This window comes from Lissotriton vulgaris, chromosome 1_2 (genome assembly GCF_964263255.1).
Source record: "Lissotriton vulgaris chromosome 1_2, aLisVul1.2, whole genome shotgun sequence".
In the NCBI taxonomy this organism is placed as follows: Eukaryota; Metazoa; Chordata; class Amphibia; order Caudata; family Salamandridae; genus Lissotriton; species Lissotriton vulgaris.
In genome coordinates this window covers 168,544,670-168,565,583 of record NC_141686.1, presented here as the reverse complement: position 1 = coordinate 168,565,583, position 20,914 = coordinate 168,544,670, and the positions used below count along the sequence as shown (strand labels likewise).

General features: G+C 53.7%; 1 protein-coding gene across 3 annotated transcripts in view; it reads right to left on the bottom strand.

The window, feature by feature from the left end:
- Window positions 1-20,914, bottom strand: part of DENND2A (DENN domain containing 2A) — a 370,372-nt gene that overhangs the window by 93,899 nt on the left and 255,559 nt on the right. For all 3 annotated transcript variants that reach the window (XM_086953048.1, XM_086953046.1, XM_086953049.1), the window contains one exon: window positions 17,796-17,944. In XM_086953048.1, coding sequence (XP_086809174.1) covers window positions 17,796-17,944 — 149 coding nt within the window. The remainder of the gene's footprint in view (window positions 1-17,795; window positions 17,945-20,914) is intronic.

The following is a 20,914-nucleotide window of genomic DNA, read 5'->3' as shown; positions in this document are numbered from 1 at the left end:
AACTCTAGGGACATCAAATTTAGCTTGTGTCATGGATCGAAGGGCGCGTGATGGTACATATTTCTGAGCCAGTTTACATAGATAGGAAGGTGCCTCATTCATACTGATCCTAAACATATAACAGAGTGCTTTGAATTTCACTCTGTTGGCGACTTTCAGCCAATGCAGTTTCTTCAGGTGTTCTGAGATGCTAGTACGCCCTGGGAGATGGAGAAGCACCCTAGCTGCGGCGTTCTGTACAATCTGCAGACGGTTAATAGTGTCTTTATTGGTTCCGAGGAGAAGAATGTTTCCATAGTCCAATCGAGACCCTATTAAGGCCTGTATTACTGTCCTTTGTGCCCCATCAGGAAGTTGCCAAAGTATTTTCCTTAACCATTTAAGGATGGCAAAACAAGTTGCGGCCGTTTTTGTGGCATGTGCACGCATTGATAATTTGTTATCAATAATTATACCTAGATTGCGGGCAGATTGGACCGCAACCGGGGACGGACCCATTTCAACTGGCCAATGAATGGGGCCCCAAAGATCCTTATGATTACCAAATATAAGTAGCTCTGTATAGTGAAATATTAAAGTAATTTGAGTGGTGGATATTTTATTCCGTTATTTGGTTCGAAAGGGAAAAAAGGTTTGTATTTATATATCGCTTGCCACACCTGATGGGGTGTTGAAGCGCTTTTTCGGCGAGTAGAACGCTACTCCGGAGCCCAGTGAGGGGACATAAAGCAGTGTGAAAAACGATGGTGTAGCAAAACCCACGATACTGCAGCGAGAAAGGACCTGGCAGAAGGGGCCATGAGTGACAGGAGGGGGCTGCAGTGATGGGAGGGGGGCTGCAGTGACAGGACGGGGGGCTGCAGTGACAGGACGGGGGGCTGCAGTGACGGGAGGGGGGGCTGCAGTGACGGGAGGGGGGGCTGCAGTGACGGGAGGGGGGCTGCAGTGACGGGAGGGGGGCTGCAGTGATGGGAGGCTGCAGTGACGGGAGGGGGGCTGCAGTGACAGGAGGGGGATGCAGTGACAGGAGGGGGGGGCTGCAGTGACAGGAGAGGGGGTTGCAGTGACAGGAGGGGATTGCAGTGACAGGAGGGGATTGCAGTGACAGGAGGGGGCTGCAGTGACGGGAGGGGGACTGAAGTGATGGGAGGCTGCAGTGACGGGAGGGGGCTGCAGTGACAGGAGAGGGGATGCAGTAGAGGGAGGCTGCAGTGACAGGAGGGGCCCTGAGTGACAGGAGGGGGGCTGCAGTGACAGGAGGGGGGCTGCAGTGACAAGAGGGGGCTGCAGTGACAAGAGGGGGCTGCAGTGACAGGAAGGAGGCTGCAGTGAGAGGGAGATCCCGCAAGGATCCGACAGTGACCCATGTGGCCATGCAGTGTTTAAGACGAAGTGGCCTGAAGTCAGAAGGAGGAGAGACAAAGTCTCCAGAATGAACCCGGCAGTGGGCGGTGCAGGCCTGCAAGGAGTGGCAGGGTCCAGCAGTGCCAGGCGAGTCCCTGCAGTGAGAGGAAGAGCCGTGCAGTGAGAACACAGAAGAGGAGTGACTTGTTGAGACTCTGCAGTGAGATGACGGGATTGAAGGGACCCTGCAGAGATCCCGCAGTGAGAGGGGGCCTTTAGTGAGTAAAGGGGACATGCAGTGCCCAGCGAGACCGTGCAGTGAAAGAGTTGAGCAGTGAGAACACAGAAGAGACAGGACCTTGCTGAGACTGCAGTGGGAATGGGGTCCTGCACTGACGACGACGGCAGTGTAAGGGCCCCCACAGTGAGAGGAGAGGCCAGCAGGGACAGGGGTACGCAGCAGTGGGATAAAGGACTCCAAGGTGATGAAGCCGGTCAAGGGACAGCCCCCGAACTCACAGAGAGAGCAGCCCCTCACCGCTCCAGTCGCCCCCGCGCAGCTTTCACCGCTCCACAGCCGCCGCCGCCCCCGCGCAGCTTTCACCGCTCCACAGCCGTCGCCGCTCCCGCACAGCTTTCACCGCTCCACAGCCGTCGCCGCTCCCGCACAGCTTTCACCGCTCCACAGCCGCCCCCGCGCAGCTTTCACCGCTCCTCAGCCGCCGACGCCCCCGCCCAGCTTTCACCGCTCCACAGCCGCCGACGCCCCCGCCCAGCTTTCACCGCTCCACAGCCGCCGCCCCCGCGCAGCTTTCACCGCTCCACAGCCGCCTTCACCGCTCCACAGCCGCCGCTCCACAGCCGCCTTCACCGCTCCACAGCCGCCTTCACCGCTCCACAGCCGCCTTCACCGCTCCACAGCCGCCTTCACCGCTCCACAGCTGCCGCCCCCGCGCAGCTTTCACTGCTCCACAGCCCCCGCGCAGCTTTCACTGCTCCACAGCCCCCGCGCAGCTTTCACTGCTCCACAGCCCCCGCGCAGCTTTCACTGCTCCACAGCCCCCGCGCAGCTTTCACCGCTCCACAGCCGCCGCCCCCGCGCAGCTTTCACTGCTCCACAGCCCCCGCGCAGCTTTCACTGCTCCACAGCCCCCGCGCAGCTTTCACCGCTCCACAGCCGCCGCCCCTTCGCAGCCGCCTTCACCGCTCCACAGCCGCCTTCACCGCTCCACAGCCGCCTTCACCGCTCCACAGCCGCCTTCACCGCTCCACAGCCGCCTTCACCGCTCCACAGCCGCCTTCACCGCTCCACAGCCGCCTTCACCGCTCCACAGCCGCCTTCACCGCTCCACAGCCGCCTTCACCGCTCCACAGCCGCCTTCACCGCTCCACAGCCGCCGCCCCCGCGCGCGGCTTTCACCGCTCCACAGCCCCCGCGCGCGGCTTTCACCGCTCCACAGCCGCCGCCCCCGCGCGCGGCTTTCACCGCTCCACAGCCGCCGCCCCCGCGCGCGGCTTTCACCGCTCCACAGCCCCCGCGCGCGGCTTTCACCGCTCCACAGCCCCCGCGCGCGGCTTTCACCGCTCCACAGCCGCCGCGCGCGGCTTTCACCGCTCCACAGCCGCCGCGCGCGGCTTTCACCGCTCCGCCGCCCCCGCGCGCGGCTTTCACCGCTCCGCCGCCCCCGCGCGCGGCTTTCACCGCTCCGCAGCCGCCCCCGCGCGGCTTTCACCGCTCCGCAGCCGCCCCCGCGCGGCTTTCACCGCTCCGCAGCCGCCCCCGCGCGGCTTTCACCGCTCCGCAGCCGCCCCCGCGCGGCTTTCACCGCTCCGCAGCCGCCCCCGCGCGGCTTTCACCGCTCCGCAGCCGCCCCCGCGCGGCTTTCACCGCTCCGCAGCCGCCCCCGCGCGGCTTTCACCGCTCCGCAGCCGCCCCCGCGCGGCTTTCACCGCTCCGCCCCCGCGCGGCTTTCACCGCTCCGCCCCCGCGCGGCTTTCACCGCTCCGCAGCCGCCACCGCTCCACAGCCGCCACCGCTCCACAGCCGCCACCGCTCCACAGCCGCCGCCGCCCCGCGCGGCTTTCACCGCTCCGCAGCCGCCCCCGCGCGGCTTTCACCGCTCCGCCCCCGCGCGGCTTTCACCGCTCCGCAGCCGCCACCGCTCCACAGCCGCCACCGCTCCACAGCCGCCGCCGCCCCGCGCGGCTTTCACCGCTCCACAGCCGCCGCCGCCCCGCGCGGCTTTCACCGCTCCACAGCCGCCGCCCCGCGCGGCTTTCACCGCTCCACAGCCGCCGCCCCGCGCGGCTTTCACCGCTCCACAGCCGCCCCCGCGCGGCTTTCACCGCTCCACAGCCGCCCCCGCGCGGCTTTCACCGCTCCACAGCCGCCACCGCTCCACAGCCGCCACCGCTCCACAGCCGCCGCCGCCCCGCGCGGCTTTCACCGCTCCACAGCCGCCGCCGCCGCCCCGCGCGGCTTTCACCGCTCCACAGCCGCCGCCCCGCGCGGCTTTCACCGCTCCACAGCCGCCGCCGCCCCCGCGCGGCTTTCACCGCTCCGCCGCCGCCGCCGCCCCCGCGCGGCTTTCACCGCTCCACAGCCGCCGCCGCCCCCGCGCGGCTTTCACCGCTCCACAGCCCCCCGCGCGGCTTTCACCGCTCCACAGCCGCCGCCGCCCCCGCGCGGCTTTCACCGCTCCACAGCCGCCCCCCGCGCGGCTTTCACCGCTCCACAGCCGCCGCCGCCGCCCCCGCGCGGCTTTCACCGCTCCACAGCCGCCGCCCCCGCGCGGCTTTCACCGCTCCACAGCCGCCGCCCCCGCGCGGCTTTCACCGCTCCACAGCCGCCGCCCCCGCGCGGCTTTCACCGCTCCACAGCCGCCGCCCCCGCGCGGCTTTCACCGCTCCACAGCCGCCGCCCCCGCGCGGCTTTCACCGCTCCACAGCCGCCGCCCCCGCGCGGCTTTCACCGCTCCACAGCCGCCGCCCCCGCGCCGCTTTCACCGCTCCACAGCCGCCGCCCCCGCGCCGCTTTCACCGCTCCACAGCCGCCGCCCCCGCGCCGCTTTCACCGCTCCACAGCCGCCGCCCCCGCGCCGCTTTCACCGCTCCACAGCCGCCCCCGCGCAGCTTTCACCGCTCCACAGCCGCCCGCGCAGCTTTCGCAGCTTCCACAGCCGCCGCCCCGCGCAGCTTTCGCAGCTTCCACAGCCGCCGCCCCACGCAGCTTTCGCAGCTTCAGCTTCCACAGCCGCCGCCCCGCGCAGCTTTCGCAGCTTCCACAGCCACCGCCGCCCCGCGCAGCTTTCGCAGCTTCCACAGCCGCCGCCCCCGCGCAGCTTTCGCAGCTTCCACCGCTCCACAGCCGCCGCCCCGCGCAGCTTTCGCAGCTTCCACAGCCGCCGCCCCCGCGCAGCTTTCACCGCTCCACAGCCGCCGCCCCCGCGCAGCTTTCACCGCTCCACAGCCGCCGCCCCCGCGCAGCTTTCACCGCTCCACAGCCGCCGCCCCCGCGCAGCTTTCACCGCTCCACAGCCGCCGCCCCCGCGCAGCTTTCACCGCTCCACAGCCGCCGCCCCCGCGCAGCTTTCACCGCTCCACAGCCGCCGCCCCCGCGCAGCTTTCACCGCTCCACAGCCGCCGCCCCCGCGCAGCTTTCACCGCTCCACAGCCGCCGCCCCCGCGCAGCTTTCACCGCTCCACAGCCGCCGCCCCCGCGCAGCTTTCACCGCTCCACAGCCGTGGCCCCCGCGCAGCTTTCACCGCTCCACAGCCGGCCCCCGCGCAGCTTTCACCGCTCCACAGCCGGCCCCCGCGCAGCTTTCACCGCTCCACAGCCACCCCCGCGCAGCTTTCACCGCTCCACAGCCGCCCCCCCCCCCCCCCACGCAGCTTTCACAGCTCCACAGCCCCCGCGGAGAGAGCAGCGTCTCACTGCTCAACAGCCCCCGCGCTCACTGAGGGAGCAGAGTCTCACTGCTCCACAGCCCCTGCAGAGCTCTTACTGCTCCACAGACCCCAACCTCACTGAGGGAGCAGAGTCTCACTGCTCCACAGTCCCTGCGGAGCTCTTACTGCTCCACAGACCCCACACTCACTGAGGGAGCAGAGTCTCACTGCTCTACAGCCCCCGAGCTCACTGAGAGAGCAGAGTTTCACTGCTCCACAGCCCCAAACTCTCTGAGGGAACTGAGTCGCACTGCTCCACTGCTCCAAACTCTCTGAGGGAGCAGAGTCTCACTGCTCCACATCCCCCGTGTTCCCTGGGGGAGCAGAGCCGTACTGCTCCACAGCCCCCGCGCTCACTGAGGGAGCAGTGTCTCCCTGCTCCACAGCCCCCGCGTTCACTGAGGGAGCAGAGTCTCACTGCTCCACATCCCCCGTGTTCCCTGGGGGAGCAGAGTCTCACTGCTCCACAGCCCCCGCGCTCACTGAGGGAGCCGAGTCTCACTCTCACTGCTCTCTGGACGGTCTGCAGTGCACATGTTGGAATGTGTAACCCGCTCCTGGGGGTAGCGTCTTTGCGGGGTGGGAGCTTTAGACGGGATTTTAGGGTGTTGCTTACAGAAGACTGGGCTCACGTAATATCAAACACGAATATCACAGCAGTGCGAGGAAAGGGAGAGTCGAACTCTGCCAGCTGAGAGGTCGGGGTCGGAGCCCTCTGAACTCCTATGAGGTCATGTAATTGCCTTAAATGGGTTATTTTCAATGGTTGCCATGGCAACTAAAACAGCAACGGGATCTCTTTCCTTTCTCACTCCCAAAGTATGTGGATCGAGCCGAGCTGGCTCAAAATCCCACCCTCCCCCTCCAGGCTGGAGACCCCTCAGCCCCTCCCCCCTCCACGGAGAGACAGAAAAGACAAAAGTCTTTCAGCTGGAATGTAAACAGGCCCTCCATCCCCTGCAGTCGGACCACAGCTGGCAGGAGTTAGTCCAACCTCCCCTTCCCCCTAAACTCGCCACTCTTCGCCTTCCTGCCAGACACCAGATCACAGCACAGGCCTCATTGTCAGCACCACACATTGGAGCACAGTAACACGCCCAGGGCAGAGAGTGCCTAAACTAGCTGCAAACTCACACCCTAGTCGAACCTTTTTTTTTCTATTTTATTTTTATGCAAATGTAATCTTTTTTCCCCCTCGGATTTGGTGTCCACTACATTTTGTTTTACCGCCTGCTTTTAAGGGCTGCCCCTGCCAATTCCGGCTACATTTGCACTTTACTGTGGGGAATCCTCATTCTGTGTTAAACCTTTAGATTTTGGTCCAAAACAACACGTTACTTCCCTTCTAGACCATAACGCTCATCCCCTTTAGAATATCCCCAGGCGTGTAACTCGATGCATACATTTTCCAAGCAGTGCTCCCCCCACACCGCCAGGTGGCGCAGTGCGGCTCCGCTATGGCTTCGTTCCAACCCAGAAATGACGGAGCAGAGCTGTATACCAGCGCCAGCGCCACCCCCACCCCATCAGTTTCTGGCTTGATGCTTTCCGCCCCTCAGAAGCAGAGCACAAAACAACTGGAGGGGCCAGTGTGCAGATGTCTAATTTGGGACCTTTTCAGAAAAGACCCATCCACAGAATGGGGAGGTGGGCGAACAGTGAGAAACCTGCAGTTAGACAGAGTAGCCGTCTGAAAGAGAGTCACCAAAGATAACTAACCCGTTCTTCTAATGGATGCTTTTAGCCGTGGACTCTTCACTTTTCGAATAGACACCAAAGCAGACTGTGGAGTGGGCTCAGACCAAAAAGATCCGAAATCATGCGCTTCCAGCTCGACCTGTAGACTGTCCCACAGACTATTCACATTAGAACTTATGACAATTCTTTTGAGTTTTGGAAACCAATAGATAGAAAACCACTCCTGTCAGTGACAATATCCATTTTAAGTCTGAAAATGAGTTGAGCAGCAGAGTCCTACACATACAGTAGCCTGGAGATGGACTTGGCCCAGAGGACGACACACAGAATTCCAGAGGTCCAGCTGAGACCCATCAAGGCAGTAGTACTTCGTGAATGTGTGATCGACCATACATGTCGCGGCCTGACAAATGCCAAGGCAAGGCACGCCGTGTGTCCACAGAGTGGTGGTAGCAGCCTTGGACTGGGTGGAATGGGCCCTTAGTCCTTCCAGAGCCTGCTTTTTGGTCAATGCAAACGGATCTTATTGCAGAGGACCATCCACCATGGCTGTGTCCTTTCTGGCGCCATCTTTCCTTTCATTGCCCTAGAGAACCCCACAAAAAGCTCTTCGCCCACCAGATCAATGTAAGAGCTTGATGCTCTTTTGGGTCCAGATTATGGATTCTCTCCACGTCTCTGGAGGGGTGAGGTGGCGCAAACAACATTGATCCCAGGGAAGGAATTTAGGTTCAATACGCTGATGGAAGCCTGGACCGCCATACTCTTGTGAAGTAGTACGCTGTGTCTGGAAATCAGGATCGCATGGCATCAGTCTGTGGCACCTGGTCACCTGCGTATTCACCGGTGGGCAAGAGTAAGGCTTAGGCCAGTTGCCCATCAGGGTATCAGAACAAGCAGCCCCCACAAACAGGGGCCTACTGGGAGATCTGAGGGTCTGGCACAGTGTGTAGCGGAAGAAGCACTTGGTTAAAAGCTGGGAAGAAACACCGACGATTAAACATTAGGACTTATGACTTAATTCTTTTACGTTTTGGGAGCTAATGGATGGAATGGACATTCTCACAGACATGAGAGGATTTCTACGTCCGAAAAGGAGTTGTGCAGCAGAGTCATAGACATACTGTAACCTGGAGATGGACTTGGCCGAGAGGACGACACACAGAGAATTCCAGAGGTCCAGCTGAGAATGTAAGGTGTTCACAACAGAAATCCGGAGTGAGAACCAAATGGAGAAAAAAAAAATCACTGGGGAAGGCAAAGGTGATCAAAAAAGATTTGAGGGTAATAGAAACTTTGGATTTAAGACAGAGGAGTCCAGTAACGAATAGTTTTTTACCTGTCGGTGTAGTTTTGCAGCTTGAAGATCTTTCTGGATTCACTATGCTGTGCGTTATTCCGCGGTTGGGTCCGGAATAGTAGTCTTTTCTTTTTTTTCGTAGCCCAGGTGGGCGTCGACGTCCCACCTTCTGGTTTACTTCCTGTGACTTCGGCTCGCTTCCTGCGGAAGCTCCCACCTTTGGGCGCCATCTTCGGATTCTTTTTTTCTTGTTTTTGTGATCTGTTCGTGAATCCGTGGCAAGGTTTTCAAGTTCTTCCTTAAAGTAAATGATTTATCATCTTGTCTCTTAAAGTGTCTGTTTGTACTTCATATCTTGTATTTCCACCTTCTTCTCCAGCCTCATCTTTCTGGCGGAGGTGGGTGGGTTCGCTAGTGAATCCAGAAAGATCTTCAAGCTGCAAAACTACACAGACAGGTAAGAAACTATTTGTTTTGCAGCATGAATCTTTCTGGATTCACTGTGCTGTGCATAGACTTTGTAACGGTTTGTTATGTTTGTGGCAGCTAGGTGGAAGATGAGAATTGGTTATTGAATATGTGTTGAAGCACCTTCTGTCCTACTTGTGCTTCCTTGTTCATTTGTATATCCACGCAGTAGTGCTTAGTGAACGTGTGCACTGAAGCCCATGGTGCTGCCAAGCATACGTCTTGAATAGGTGTGTTAGCCAGGAAGGCTATTGTTGCTCCCTTTTTTCTGGTCGAGTGGGCTTGTGCCCCCTCTGTTAGTTCTTGTCCTGCCTGTTTGTGGCAGAATTGTATTGTTTGTTCGATCCATCGTGCGATGGTGTCTTTTGTTACTGGTCTATCCAGGAAACTGGTTGCAAAGGACAAAAAGAACTGCTTTGTCTTCCTGTGCTCTTTTGTTCTTTCCATGTAATGCATTACTGCCCTTCTAGCGTTCAGAGTGTGCAGTGCCCTCTCTGCGCTTGTGGATGGTTTCTGAAAGAAGCTCAGTATTTGTATTGTTTGGTTCATGTGAAACCTTGACACCACCTTTGGCATAAAGTGTGGATCCGTTCTCATTACCACCCTGTCATTGTGTATTTGAATGTAGGGTTCTTGCAGCGTCAGCGCTTGCAGCTTGCTTACCCTGCGCAGCGAGGTGATTGCCACCAGAAAGGCTGTCTTCATTGTTAGGACTAAATTCAGGATCCATGCCGGTGGCGGCATCGTCTTAGGTGGTGGAATCCTTTTTGCCCCTTCCAGGAATCCTAGCCTACACAAGAGGAGAGACCGGAAAGAAGCTCTTTCCTGTCTCTTCTCTTCTGTAGGCTACTATCGCTGCTAGGTGTACTCTTAGCGAGGATGAACTTAGTTTTGCTTTCAGCATGTGTGTTACATATTTTAGCACCGTTGATTCCCTTGTCATTTTCTTGTGTAGCTTCTCCATGCTGCACCATTGTGTGAACCTTTTCCATTTTGCCATATAGCACTTTCGTGTGGTAGGTCTCCTTGCCTCCCGTAGCACCCGCAGCATGCTCTCCGGTAGTCTTAGGAGTGCAAACTCTATGTCTTCAGGAGCAATGCCGCTAAGCTGAGGCGCTCAGGCTCTGGGTGTAGTACTTCTCTGTTTTGCATGGAGAGTAAGCCTTTTCTTTTACCGAACTTGTGGGGTGGTCCCTGTGCCATTTCCATTATTTTTGAGTACCAGGTCTGCCTTGCCCACTGTGGTGCCACCAGGATCAGGGTAATGTTGCTGGTTCTGCACTTGCTGAGTACCCTGTGTATCAGTGTATCGGGGAAAAAGCGTAGGCAAATGTTTTTTGACCAGCTTATCCATAGGGCATTCCCCTGGGATTGTTCATCTGGTTGCCTGGATGCGAAGTACCGGAATTTTGCATTCTGGTGTGTCACTAATAGGTCTATTGTTGGTGCTCCCCCACCTCTTGAATAGCCTTTGCGTTTTTGCTGTGAATAGAGCTCCCACTTGTGGGATGCTGATGTCTGTCTGCTGAGCCTGTCTGCTTCTACATTGTCCTTTCCTGGTAGGTGTATGGCTAGTAGGTCTATTTTGAGTGGGATGGCCCATCTCCATATTTTCTGCGCTAGGTTGAATGGTGCAACTGATTGTGTTCCTCCCCGTTTGTTGATGTAAAACATTGTTGTTGTGTTGTCTATTTGTATCAACACTCTCTGGTTGTACAGTTGTTTCTGGAAGGACTTCAGGGCGAGGAGCACAGTCTTTAGTTCCAGGTAGTTGATGTGTCTGACCGCATCTGCTGGAGTCCAAAGACCCCTCACCTTGAGCTTGTTCATGTGTACTCCCCATCCCATCTGGGATGCGTCTGTGGTGATGTTCACCGTTGGGGTTGGTGGTGTTAAAGGCTTCCATTTTGTTATGTTCTCCTACGTTATCTCCTCTTGCACTGCGTACGTTACAACCACTAGATCTTCCCAACTTCCTGTAGCTTGTGACCATTGTTATTGCAGCCATTCCTGGAATGGTCTCATGTGGAGCCGTATATTGGGGACCAGGTGTATGCAGGACGCCATCATCCCCATGATCTTGCTTGCTGTCCTCACTGTCAGAGCTCGCCACTTCTAGTAGTGGCGTGTCTCCTTCAGCAGGGCAAGAGTTCTCTTGTCGCTCAATCAATCAATTAGGAGTTTGTTAAAAAGCAACTACTCTCCCGTAAGGGTCTCAAGGCGCTGGGGGGGGGGGGGGGGGGGGGGGTTCAGGTTCCATTCCATTCCATCAAGGAGGGGGTCTGTCGAAGAGCCAGGTTTTGAGGTTTCTTGCGAAGATGGGGAGCGATGTCTGTCTGAGGTGGAGCGGAAGGGCGTTCCATGCTTTAACCGCGAGGAAGGAGAAGGAGCAGCCTCCCGATCTGGTCTTTTGGTGCGGGGGACCTCGGCGTAGGAGAGCTGGGCTGATCGTAGGGTCCTTTGGGGTGCGTGGAATTTGAGCCGGCTGTTCAGGTATGCTGGTCCGGTGCCGTGGAGGGCCTTTTGTGCGTGGGTGAGCATCTTAAAGGTGATTCTCGCCTCGACGGGGAGCCAGTGGAGTGTGCGCAGGTGCTGGGAGATGTGGCAGTGTTTTGGCAGGTTGAGGACCAGTCTTGCGGCGGCGTTCTGGATGTTCTGTAGCTTGCGGATGAGGTTTTTGTTTATTCCGGCGTAGAGTGCGTTGCCGTAGTCGAGTCAGCTGGTGACCAGGGCGTGAGTGACTGTCTTTCGGTGTTCGAGGGGGATCCATTTGAAGGTCGTACGAAGGAGGCGGAGGGTGTGGAAGCAGGAAATGAGACAGAGTTGATCTGGCGGTCCATTTTGAGCTCGGAGTCCAGGATGATTCCCAGGTTGCGTGCGTGGTCTGTGGGGGTTGGCGGGTTTCCGAGGGCGGTGGGCTACCAGGTGTCGCTCCAGGCGTCGGGGTTTGGGCCCATGATGAGTACTTTTGATTTGTTGGTGTTTAGTTGTAGGCAGCTGTTTTTCATCCATTTGGCGACGGCTTCCATACCTTCTCGAAAGTTGCGTCTGGCGGTGTTGGGCTCGTTGGATAGGGAGAGGATGAGCTGGGTGTCGTCAGCGTATGACACGATGTTGAGTCCGTAGGTTCTGACGATGGGGGCAAGTGGAGCCATGTAGACGTTGAAGAGCGTTGGGCTGAGGGAGGTTCCCTGGGGGATTCCGTAGGTGGTAGGTGTGGGGTCTGAGAGGAAAGGGGGGAGTCTGACCCGTTGCGTCCTCCCGGAGAGGAAGGAGCAGATCCAGTTGAGGGCCTTGTCCTGGATTCCTGCGTCATAGAGTCTGCGTATTAGGGTGCGGTGGGAGACTGTGGGGAACACCTTGGTCTGTATTGTGTTGATCTGTGCACCTAGGAAGATATTCACTTGCTCTGGTTCCATTGAGGACTTCCCCCAGTGTATGGAGAATCCCAGGCTTGTCAGTGTTTTTGTGACCCGCTGTGAGTGTTCCTTGCATGTCCTGTGGGAACTTGCTTTTATTAGCCAGTCGTCGAGGTAAGGGTATACATGAATCCCTTCCCTCCGTAGGTGCGCTGCCACAGCAGTGAGACACTTGGTGAAGACCCTTGGTGCGGATTTTAGTCTGAAGGCTAGGGCTGTGAACTGGTAGTGTTCTTTTTTGACGGTGAATCTTAGTAGATGTTTGTGCTGCCTGTTCATGGGAATGTGTAGTTAGGCACCTTTGAGGTCTATGGTGGACACGAGTCTCCGTCCCTTATCTGAGGAATGACCTCTTGTAGGGATGTCATTTTGACTTTTTGTGTCTTTATGTATTGGTTTAGGAACCTTAGATCCAGGATGGGTCTTAGCGTTTCGTCCACTTTTGGTACTAGGAAATAGTTTGAGTACACTCCCTTGTTTCAGTCTCTGAATGGAACTGGTTCGATGGCCTCCTTTTGGAGGAGTTCTTGTGCTTCCTCTAGGAGAAGCGCTAGTTCTTTTGCTGACTGCGCCTTCTTTTTTGGTTTTCTGTTTGGTGGTTTCTTTTCCAGTTCTATGCAGTATGCAAACTGTATGATGTTGAGTATCTATTTGTCTGTGGTTCTCTTCTTCCATTCCTGGAAGAAATGTTTTAGCCTGCCTCCTACTGGTGTTAAATGTTTGTTGATGTTTTGTTCGTGTAACCCTCTTTTGTTGACCTTGTGCCCCACCCTCGGAGGGGTCGTGTGGGTGGGCATGCTTTGCGGGACGGAGTCCCTTTAAGGTGGGTTGCTGGCCCCCTTTTCTTGTTTGCCCTCGTCCATTCGCCCTCCCGCGAAAGGACTGGCCCCGAGGCTGGTACTGCCAGGTTTGTCTCTGCTGGACCTGCTGTGCTTGATTGTCGCCCTGATAGGCCTGCTGGAATGTCTGGTGTAATGTTCCCGGCTGGTTCCCCCCCCCTTCCGTTTGGTCTCCGTGTCGGGGTACCCCTTCTCATTCCTCTGAACTGTAAGGCCCCCATGGACCTTGCAGTCTCATTTTCTTTCTTGAGCTAGGTGAGTTTTTCATCCACCGGTGCCCCCAACATTGTTGGGAGTGCTCAGAATGTTGTTCTGTACTTCCGGCTTGAAGCCTGAGATCCTCCGCAAGGCATGCCTTCTTTCTTGGACCCCGATCATCATAAGCCTGCTGGATGTGTCAGCCCCATCCAAGGCTCATTTCAGGCAGGAATTTCCTAAATTTTTTCCTTCCTCCACCAGGTGTGACGCTCTTTGTTGGTATTGCTCAGAGAGGTGCTTGAGCAGCTGTCCGACCTCGTCCCAGTGCTGGTACTGGTGTCTGCTTAGTAGGGCATTTGATTTTGCCATGCGCCAGTGTACCTCTGCATTCCTCTCTATTTTCCTCCCAGTTAGGTTCATCCTCCTAATTTCTTTGTCTGGTGGTGGGCCTGAGGTTGTTGGCATGTTTGCCCTTCTCCTGGCTGTTGCCGCAATAATGGAGTCTGCTGTGACGGATCCCTGGTCCTTAGAGGCTTTCTTGTATTTCTTCTCCGTCCTAGGCGTGACAGACCTGCAGGTCGCTGAGTCTTTGAATGCCTCCCTCCCTTGGTCCAGGACACTTGAGAACATGGGGAGGAATTGACTCCTTGTTTGAGTGGGGAACAGGGTCTCTAAGAGGAAGCATGCCTTTAGTTTTTCTTCCTCCAGTTTTACTCCATAAGCCATTGCCGCGTTCCTGATGACCATGTAGTAGACCCCAATGTCATCTGGTGGCAAAGGCCTCGAGGGGTACATCTCTACATGTTTTTCTGGGCTTTCGGCGTCGAGGTCCTGCCAATCCAGGTTCTGTGCCATCGAGGATGCCGAGCCGAAACTTGTCCGCTGGTCATCATCGCCTTCTTCTTCGTAGTACAGGCCCTCTTCCTCCATGTGTTCCTGGGGCTCGGGTGTCTTCGGCGGCTCTTCGAAGTCGAACTCCTCTCCTATTTGGACGATCGTCGGCGGCAGTTTCGACGGAATCGTGAACCTTTTCATTTTCTCGTCGAACTCTCTCTTCCTTTGCAGGATGTTATCCATTTCGGCCTCGAGCCTTCTCTTCTTTCTCTCCATTTTGGCGTCGAAAGTTTCAGCCGATCTCTTCGGCGCCGTCGTCGAAGCGGCCTTTGGGTCCTTCTCCTTCGAAGTCGAGCGGGCCTTTTCGGGGACGTTCTTCGAAGACCTTGGCTTCTCGCCCGTTTTCGCCGTCTGAGTCCTTTTCAAAGGATTCACTGGGCTGTTTGTCCTTGGATGCAACTGTGGCTGTCGAGTTTTCGGCGCTGGTGCTCCTTTCGTGGACTTAGACTCTGTCTTTCGAGAGTCTGACTCAGACTTTCAAGAGTCTGTCGGGGTTTAGGGGGTCGACGTCTCTCCTACCTCTTTAGATGTTTTCTTATCGGTCTCTACGACCCTGTAGTTATCTGGTCCCTCTGCGATGTTGTCCTCCTCGTCGCTGGAGAGGCCCAGGTCCCGAAGCGACGGAGGTTGGCCTTTGCCTTGCATGGTGTAGTTGGCTCTTCTCTGTCTCTCTCTAACCCTGAGTGTCTTCGGGGTGAAGACGGAGCAGGTGTTGCAATCCTTGCTCTCGTGGTCAACCGGTAGGCAGAGGTTGCAGACCGGGTGCTGGTCCTTCTGCGCGTATTTGTGGTGGCAGTTACGGCAGTATTTAAAAGGTATTTTGTCCATTCCTGCGCTCAGGGAGTCCCCTGTGTGCGCATTCTCCTTTGGACGTCGAACTTTTCAAAGTTCTCCTTTTTCTTCGTCGTCGTCATCCCGGCTCAGTGATCTTGTTCCTCGGAGTCTTCTCCAATCTTTTCCATGTAGAATGCGTCTTTTTCCTAGTCTTTCCTCCAAAAACTCTGGAGCCTTTCGGTGACGATCCGGATCCAACAGCGGAAAAAAGAATCTGAAGATGGCGCCCAAAGGTGGGAGCTTCTGCAGGAAGCGTGCCAAAGTCACAGGAAGTACACCAGAAGGTATGAAGTCGACGCCCACCTGGGCTACGGGAAAAAAAAAAAAAAAGAAAGAAAAGACTACGATTCCGGACCCAACCGCGGAATAATGCACAGCATAGTAAATCCAGAAAGATTCACGCTGCAAAAGTCTCCTACGTTCTGCACAATTATTGCATGCACAGAAGGGTCTCATCAGTTTGGAAAACTTTCAGTCAGGAAGATTTCCAACTTTGAAGGATTCGGTTTTAAAACTTGTCTGCTCAACCAGCGTCTTGTGAGGTTTACAACCATAGGGAGATTAGAGGCCTCCAGTAAGACTCCCTGTTTGATGTAAAAAAGAATCAAAGTACCATCTGCAGATGTAAAGAAAGTAAAACCCTGATCATGTACCCGATGAGGGAGAGGACGAAGGTATATGTCAAAGTGTAAAGGAGATAGGACCTACTCCAAGGAACACCCGAGAAATTAACCCAGTGGGATTTGAACCAAGATGGCTTACTGCGAGTAAGGAAGAGATCCAGCCAAGAGCACTGCAACAAATGTGGAAGTTGCAGAGTTTGCTGACGTTATCGATGCTAGTGGTAAACACCACTAATAGGCCTAGTGAAATCAGCCACTGTCCACCATGCAGCGATGCCGATCAAAACTGAAAGGACCACGATCCCAGTACAGAGTATGGGTCGGAAACTATCTTGGAACGAATGTAGTGGAGTATTAGTCTCCATATGACGCTGTAGTGGTAAATGGTTGCCGTTTCAGCAGCCCCGTCCAAGAAAGGGAGAACTGATATAGATCTGAAGTAACTCAGATCACTGGTGTCCAAAGAAGTTTTATATGAAGAGGTTTTACCAAAGATTTTTGAAGCATAAATAAAACAGTAATAAGCTATAATATCCATCAATAAATGCCTTGTTTCAATATGTTGTTGAAAGCAACGGGGTAACCCAGTATCCCTCAGAACCTAGGCATATATATAGTAAGTAACAATTGGTTCTGTTGGGTGAGAGCATTTCTTTACAGTTTAAACATTTTTATAGAATCAATGAATTTTTCAGGATAGAAGTTGGAAAACAAACAATAAAAAAAATTGCGGCAGTATCAAAAACTTTGTACTTTTCTTTTTTCAATTAATCAAAAAATTCAAAATGTAGGCTGTATAGTAATTAAAAAAATAGAACGACGCAGATGACGAATTTACAGTGAATAAAGTGCGCAAGTGACAGAAGGTGTTTTGAGTGTATGTTACATACAAGTGACAAAACGATACATAAATTATGCAAGGGAAAATTATACAGGGAAAAAGACAATGTTCAGGTCCAAGCAACGATTGCTTAACAAATCCAAGGACAATGAGACCTAGGAGTATATGGACAAGTGTATCCGTCGACGTTTCAACCATGACCAATGCACAATGAGGGGAATGTCATGGCGGGTCTTCTTCACGACAAAGGAACAGTGTACGAGCCGCAAAGTTGCAATTCACCTTGCGGCTCGTTTGTAAGAATCAAATTACAACCACGGTTATCCAGTGACCACATGGATGCCCCCAAATTGAATGGATATCTCCATTTCTAATCAGTTTCCTTGGCCAATTATACCGTCTCCAAGATTACCTAGCCAATTATCTTGGGCTATTTCTACCTATTCAAGTATAATTTCAACGTGATTTAACACAACAGCGCTTTCACCTCAGACGGTCTGTTGGAATCATCCTTTCCAGATCACGGTCCTAGTATTCGCTAAAGGTCCATTGTCAGGATATTTACGCCTATTTCATGAATCGAGTGTCTTTGTAATCCTTCAGTTGACACTGTTAACATAATCCATAAACACATATGGAATTGGCTGTCTCATCACTTGTTCTCTTTGTCCTGAAGACGACCCGCCATGACATTCCCCTAACTGTGCATTTGTCAGGGTTAAAACGTCGACGGATGCACTTGTGCATATACTCTTAGGACTCATTGTTCTTGGATTTGCTAAGCAATCGTTGCTTGGACTAGAGATACTGAAAGAATATATTGTTTGGACCAGAACATTGTCTTTTTCCCTGCATAATTTTTCCTTGCATAATTTACGTATTGTTTTGTCACTTGTATGTATAATACACTCAGTCACCTTCTGACACTTTGGCACTTTATTCACTGCAAATTCATGTCACTTGCGTCACTCTATTTTCCGAATTACTAGACAGCCTACATTTTGAATTTTTTGATTGTTTCAATATAGGCTGCACTATTTGATACACATTAAAGAAACACCTGTCCAAACCTTTGAATAGCAGGGTCAGCACGCATGCTTCTAACCAGATTTTTGTCCCAAAAACATCCATCCTCAACTTGAAATGCAGTATAAAGGAAAAATGAAAGAGCAATAGCGTAATTAACTTAAAATCAAAAACCCCTGTAGGTTGAAAGCTTTGAGGATTTCCCAAAACTACCTCTATACCTGGTGTAAACCTGGGTTTCTCAAGAGACACAGTTTCCATCTCATCACCTCCTCCAACAGAAGGATGGAAATGCTTAAAGTGACTTACAAGAAACAAAGTGCATGTAGCATGCATGCACACACTCAAGCGATGGTTTACCTTAGGGTGTCGGCCATGAAGATAACCCTCCTCTCCAGGAGCAAAGAGGCAAAGATTCGAAGAAGATGGCGGATGCTGAGTGATGCGAACAGGCACTCGAAGTCCACATGTTCCAGCCGGGAATCTAGAGGTCGGTACAGCTCGATCACCTGGGAGAGAGATAAGGGTTATGGAGCGGAGAATATATCTCAACCATTGGAAGGGGACCCTACTTAGTAGGGCCCCCTTCCAATGTTATGCAGCTAGGTCTTATCACTTAATGCACAGCTACAGCAGAAGTATGAAACAGTCAACCAATTACTAAAGGTGACCAGTGTACAACAGAGCCAAGGATTGGAGACAATCACTCAAGCATTGCATAAACTCAAAATAAAATAGTGGATTGGAGGCACATCAACACTACTCAATAAAAGTAAAGAATACCTTGAATGGAGTGGAAAATGTCAGACAAAGACTGGAGGCACAATTCGGCTGGTACAGTTAAAGAACAGGCCCAATCTTCAGAGTGGTGGGGAAGGAATGGAGTAGTTTCTGTCCTGTAACTCCAGTTCTGTAGTAGGGGTATCTCTGTTATAGTCATAATCTAGTGAATAGTCCCTCCCATGTGCGTGGACCCCGGCAATAAAAAATGATCTCTTAAGTCGTCAAAAAATTGCAGAACTGCAAAGACACTTAAGAGAGAATTTAAAGACAAATAATGCAGCCTATATCCACAGGCTACACTGTCCAGTACTTCAACTAGAAATTCCATCAAAAACACCACACATACAACACAGCCTGTCCAGTTTCTTCACAGAGAAACTGGCCTCTACCAGTGAAAGCCTCTGGAATGATAGAGAGGAAGGCATGGACAGACAAGTCCCATAGGCTGCCATTATGTGGCTTAAATAGGATACCGTGCCTTTAAGAGAACATTCCAGAACTTCTCCCAGTATCCCAGAATGCACAGCAGGTCCCTTTTACTTTCAGTTCTTTTTGAAGGCGTAACACGCCAGACCTGTAGCATTCCTTACATGAATAACTTTCTCCACCGGGGAGGCGGGAGGGCGCTTATGACTATAACAGAGATACCCCTACTACAGAACTGGAGTTACAGGACAAACTACTCCTTCTGTAGTAGGGGATCTCTGTGTATAGTCATAATCTAGTGAATAGAATGGCAAGCCCATCCCCACACCAAAGCGGCGGTGGAGAGAAGAAAATGAACACCACTACTGTGCGAACAGATTTCGCAGCGAAGCCTGCCCAACCTGAGCGTCTGTCCTGGCATCAGTGTCCAGACAGTAATGCTTAGCAAAGGTATGAACCGACTTCCAAGTGGCTGCCTTGCAGATTACTGCAATCAGAACGTTACGGAGCAAGGCTGTCGTGGCAGCTTTGCCCCTGGTGGAATGAGCCATAGGCTTACCTCCTAAGGTCTTATTAGCTTTTTTGTAACACAACTGTATGCAGGACACAATCCACCTAGAAATGGACTGCTTAGAGGTAGCAAGACCCATCCTGACCGATCCATAATTGATAAACAATTGGTCTGACCTACGAATATCTTTGGTTTTATCCAGATAAAATTTCAACACCCTCCTCACATCCAGGGAATGTAGAGACCTTTCCGCTGGAGATGAAGGATTCTGATAAAACGTAGGCAAAGTTATAGTCTGGTTGACATGAAAATCAGAAATAACCTTGGGAAGAAATTTAGGGCGAGTACGCATAACAACCTTAGCAGCATGAAATACAGTATAGGTTTCTTGGCAACACAACGCCTGAATTTCACTCACCGTGCGGGCCGATGTAATGGCCACGAGGAACGCCGCCTTCCAGGAAAGGTGCTGCAACAAAGCCTTATGAATAGGTTCAAAAGGCTCCTTCATCAACCTGGACAGCACCACGTTCAATTCCCATGAAGGCAAAGGAAGCCTGACAAGGAATACTTTCTTCAATCCTTCCAGAAAATCTTTGATCACAGGGATCTGGAAAAAGGAAGTCTGTGAAGGGCATTTCCTGTAGGCAGTCAATGCAGCAAGATGAACCTTAATGGAGTGAACATTAAGTCCAGACTGCGCCAAATGTAGAGGTAAGGGAGGATGACATCTTCCTTGCACGTCGTCGGATCATAGTTCTTGGACTTGCACCAGATACAGAACCTCTTCCACTTGTGAGCATAGGAAGTTCGAGTGGAAGGCCTCTTAGACTCCTTCAGTATGTCCATGCAATCTTCAGGTAGATTCAAATGGCCATATTGCACTCTCAGGAGCCATGCCGCCAAACTCAAAGACGAGAGGTTGGGGTGCAACATCTGCCCCCTGAATTTCGTGAGAAGGTCCGGCCTGCACGGCAGCCGTATGTGAGGAAGGAGAGACCGGTGAAGCAGGTCCGTGAACCACCACTGCCTGGGCCATTCCGGGGCAATGGGTATCATCCGTGCCCTGGACCGGGCGAACTTTATGAGTACGGCCGGAATCAGGGGAATGGGTGGAAAAGCGTACAGAAAGCTGTTCGACCAGTCGATCCATAGCGCATTCCCCAGCGTCCCCTGCTAGTAGTACCTGGAGGCAAAGTCTCGGCATTTGCTGTTTTCGGCGGTGGCGAACAGATCTACGTCTGGAGTCCCCCACCTTGCGAAGACTTCTCCTAGTACTTCGCCGTTTATGACCCATTCGTGGTTTTCCTGAATCAGTGTGCTCAGTGCGTCCGCCTGAACATTCTGCACACCTGGTAGATGGGTAGCCGTTATCGTCAGTCCTCTGGCCAGAAGCCAGTGCCAGATCGCCTGCGCCTCCTGTGACAGAGTGCGTGATCTTGAACCCCCCTGCTTGTTGAGGTAATACATCGTGGTCGTATTGTCCGTCTGTACAAGCAGAGATTTGGTCTGGAAGGACGGATGAAAGGCCTTCAGTGCCAAGTGAACAGCTCTGAGTTCCAGGAAATTGATGTGATACGTGGACTCCATCGGGGACCACGTTCCTTGAATCTGTAAGTTTCCGGAGTGCGCCCCCCAGCCGTGGAGGGAGGCATCCGTCAAGACAGTCTGCGTGGGAATGTCCTTGTGGAAGGGAACCCCTCTGAGAAGATTCTCTGCCGAACACCACCACTTCAGAGACTGAAGAGTATGCAGAGAC